General features: G+C 48.8%; 1 protein-coding gene across 1 annotated transcript in view; it reads right to left on the bottom strand.

Moving 5' to 3' along the window:
* Positions 1 to 4,295, bottom strand: part of mat2b (methionine adenosyltransferase 2 non-catalytic beta subunit methionine) — a 31,765-nt gene that overhangs the window by 9,838 nt on the left and 17,632 nt on the right. Inside the window, exons 3-4 of the mRNA XM_008304013.1 lie at positions 984 to 1,098; positions 7 to 169 (exon numbers count right to left, since the gene is read on the bottom strand). Of these exons, the coding sequence (XP_008302235.1) occupies positions 7 to 169; positions 984 to 1,098 (278 nt within the window). The remainder of the gene's footprint in view (positions 1 to 6; positions 170 to 983; positions 1,099 to 4,295) is intronic.

The raw sequence follows: 4,295 nt of genomic DNA, 5'->3' as shown, positions 1-4,295 counted from the left end.
AGAGACAGACGGGTACCTGGACAGTGTCTCAGTGTCTCCCTCTCGCCCTCCAGTTTGCTTCGTCCGTAGACGTTGAGAGGATTCGGAGAGTCGTCTTCTCCGTACGGAGGATTGCGGCCGTCGAACACGTAGTCGGTGCTGATGTAGATGAGCAGAGCTCCACACACAGCTGGAGAACAATGTTGGAGATGCTGAGTTACCAACATGGTCTCCACAGAAACGCCTGTCAGCTGCTGTTTGAACAGACCCCCTTCCTCACATCAATGACTTCCTGCTGCCAACCTTTCAGTCCAGCATTACGTCACCATGCTGCTGCTTTTCTTTTGGACGAGAACACTTGACAGTCTAAGCTGTCCTGTGAGGAAGCAGAAGAGTAAAGATCTGATTCAAGTTTTCTGAGGGGACGGTCAGTGTTTCTGTACTGACAGCAGTCCACGTCCTGATGTCCCACAGAAGCCGGGCCAGCCTGAGGCCAGTTCACATATTCAGAATACATTTTCCTTTTCTGGCTCAACCAGAAACCACCAAGTCAACCAGGGTATCTGAACCTGCTCTGAACACGCTCACAGGAAAAGGCCCGAGTCAGCAGCAGACGACCAATCAGCAGCATGGACAGGTGCTGAGCAGCATATCTCTCAGGAGGAAAACAAACCGTAAGAGTTCACCAGAATGAGGAGCTGAAAATATGATACAGACTAAAGTAACACAGCTGCTGCAGCAAAGTCAGGAAGAAAACCTGAACCCAACGTGTATGAATGTTCAGTACCGGTGCATGGCCAAGGCAGGAGGAGATGTGAAGTAAACAGTGTGCTACGTGTTGCATGGACATGTTCTTGTGGCGCGTTTCATCCTTTCAGCTTGTTACACGTTCAAGGCTTCACGACTTCATTCTTCTGTTTCAGGAATCTGAACACACCTGCAGAGCTGTGAAACTGGATTCTCTACAAACTCTGAACCACTGGGGACATCATGTCATCACTGACCTGCCTCTCTGGCGAGCGTGCTCGTGGCGTGCACGTTCAGATTGACAGCTGCCTCCGTGTGTCTCTCCACAACGTCTGGACGTCTCTCTGCTGCACAGTGGACGATCACGTCAGGCTGAGACAGAAAGACAGTTTAGTGACGAGGCTCACTTACATTCAGTGTGAAAGAAGCTGTGACAGGAAGGCGGCGTCACAGAACCGCTCTGAGATGTTCTGGTTCGACCCGGGTCAGCTGCATCCTGATAAGACCTCAGAAAGTGTAGAGCTGAAACGCACCCAGTGGGAAACACTGAACCTCAACTAAGGCAAAAGCCGAAGCACACGTGGTCACATTTCTCTGAGGTTCAGTCTCAACACTAGTTTCCAGGGTTCAACATTGATGGTTGATGTGGTTTAGGGTTAACCCTACCAGAGCCACACAGCTGCTCCACACTGACTTCTTCACTGGAAGCACTGGTGCGACCAGCTTTCTCAGTTGGTCGCACCTCCTTCCTGGGCAAAGGGTTAGGGTTAACCCCAAAAGGTTAGGGTTTACCCCAGAGGGTTAGGGTTAAACCCAAAGGGTTAGGGTTAACCCCAGAGGGTTAGGGTTAACCCCAAAGGGTTAGGGTTAAACCCAGANGGTCTTTTTATTCTCTCAGCAAGACTCCATATGAGCAGCAAACAAGAGTCTGGCCTCACAGATCAGGAGCGTTTCAGACTGAGGAAACTTATGCTGAAGTCCAAAAGACAGCTGAACGATAAAGGTGGAAGCCAAGTTTGTTTTAATTAATTTAATTGTTTTTATCCTGGTTTTTAACATGTCTTTTGTCATGGATGTTTTTAAACTGGGTATTTTAAATGTAAACAGAGCCAGAGATCTGAGGAAAGGAGGCAATATATGAGACAGCCACACTTAAAAAGATAGACGTCCTGTTCCGTCAGGTACCTCACAGTGATTTTAGCAACGAGGCTGAGTGGAGGAGGGAGTGGGAAGGGGAGGCCATTTTAGGCCACCACGCTCCTCTCAGTGGAGTAGTGTGCCTCCTCTTGTCCAGGGCTTTTAATCCCAACTCACTGGAGGTCCAGCACTGTGTGTAGGAGGAAGCTGTTTTTAGTTAAGGCTCAGTTCGACCATTTTAAAGTTGCTTTTTATGAACATCTATGCCCCAATAGCCGGTGCAGAGAGGAAGCAGTTTTTCCTCAAATTAATTGAGGTGGTAAGTGGGTGTGGCATAGAGGACTATTTGTTTCTGGGTGGGGATTTTAACTGCATGGAAGACGCAAAGCTAGATCGCAACCATGCAGAGCCTCATCCAGCCTCTCAGCACACCTTAAAGCAGCTGGTCCACTCTCAGGGCATAGTGGACGTCTGGAGAAGGATGCAACCTGACTGTCGGCAGTACATCTGGTCCCACCTTAGAGAGAGCAGGGTCTCCTCAGCCAGGTTTGATCGCATTTATTGTTTCAAGCATCACTTTAATGTTTTTCGAAAGTGTGATATTTTACCTGTTAGTTTTACAGATCATTGTTTACTTTTAAACAGCATTTTTATCAGGAATGTTTTACCAAAAAGTGCCCCCTGGCATTGTAATTCTGTTTTAACCTTTGACAAAAGTTTTAGAGAGGCTTTAATGTTTTTTTGGAAGTTTTTAGACAGAGGAAGGGTGATTTTAGCAGCCTTAGGCAGTGGTGGGACCACGGCTAGACTCAGATTGAATTTCTGTGTCAGCAGCATACCCTAAATGTCACAGGTCACATCACCAGATCTGTGAAGGATCTAGAGACTGAAATAGTGGAGCTGGAGCGTTTGAGCGAGTCCACAGGAAATCAAGGCTGCATTGAAAGCCTCAAAGGCAAAAAAATGGCTTTAGCCGACCTGCTGAACGTTAAAGTGCAGGGCGCACTGGTCCAGTCCCGGTACCAGACCATCTCGGGGATGGATGCTCCCTCTAGCTGCTTCTTCAGTCTGGAGAAAAAGAACGGACAGGGGAAAGTAGTCCACACACTGCTCTCAGACACGGGGCAGGAGATATCGGAACCATGCCAGATGCGAAAAAGGGCGGTGAGCTTCTATGCATCCCTGTACAGGAGCGAATACGAGGAGGAGCAAGGTCTCCTCGAGGGGTTCCAGAGGGGACTACCTCAAGTCTCCACGGAGACGAACAGGCAGCTGGAGGCCTGCCTCAAAATGCAGGAGCTGCAGGCGGCACTGCAGGCAATGCCAACGAGCAGGTCTCCAGGGATTGATGGGCTCACCGCTGAGTTCTATAAGACATTCTGGGACATCCTGGGTAGGGATGTCCTAGATGTCTTCAACGAGTGTCTGGCCTCTGGTTCCATGCCAGTGCCCTGCAGGAGAGCAGTCCTCACTCTGCTCCCCAAGAAGGGGAACCTGCAGGACATCAAAAACTGGCGCCCTGTGTTTGCTCAGTGTGGACTACAAACTCCTGTCCAAAGTATTGGCCTCCAGGCTGGAGACAGCTATGGAGCAGGTCATCCACCGGGACCAGACCTACTGTGTCCCCGGCAGGTCCATGGTGGACACTGTCCACCTGATTCAGGATTTTTTGGAAAGCTCTAGTCCTTTGGATATCGATGCTGGTCTGATTTCAGTAGACCAGGAAAAGGCTTTTGATCGTGTTGAACACGACTTCCTTTGGAGGGTCATGGAAAGTTTTGGGTTCAGCGTTGGTTTCATAGCCAAGATTAAGGTGCTGCACAGGGACATTGAGAGTGTGCTGAAGTTCTGTGTGCTCCTTTTGGAGTGTTTACAGGCGTCAGGCAGGGCTGTGCTCTGTCTGGGATGCTCTATACACTCTCTCTGGAACCTCTCCTCAATAAGATACGCTCTCGTCTACAGGGTCTGTTTTCACCGGGTTTCAGTGAGAGCATGATTTTATCCGCATATGCGGACGATCTTATTGTTTTTATCAAGAACCAGGAAGAAGCAGACATTTCAAGTAGTATAATTAGGGATTTTACTGTGACATCGGCTGCAAGGGTCAACTGGAAAAAGAGTGAAGCCCTCGCTGTTGGTAAGTGGCATGACGGTCTTCCAGTTCTTCCCCAAAGTTTAACTTGGAAAAAAGATGGTTTTAAATATTTAGGAATCTATGTTGGAAAAGAACATTTTGTTCAGAAGAACTGGGAGACCGTCATGGAAAAGATTGAAGGTAGGCTCTCCAAGTGGAGGTGGCTCCTCCCAGAAATGTCACTCAGAGGCAGGGTCCTAGTTTTAAATAACTTGGTAGCATCCCAACTGTGGCATCGGCTCACCAGTGCAGACCCTCCTCCAGGTCTCCTGGCTCAAATTCAAAAGAAAATGGTGGA

Source organism: Stegastes partitus, unplaced genomic scaffold, assembly GCF_000690725.1.
Source record: "Stegastes partitus isolate 25-593 unplaced genomic scaffold, Stegastes_partitus-1.0.2 Scaffold2114, whole genome shotgun sequence".
Classification (NCBI taxonomy): domain Eukaryota; kingdom Metazoa; phylum Chordata; class Actinopteri; family Pomacentridae; genus Stegastes; species Stegastes partitus.
Note: the sequence above shows the minus strand (reverse complement) of the source record. Positions and strands in the feature narration are given on the sequence as shown.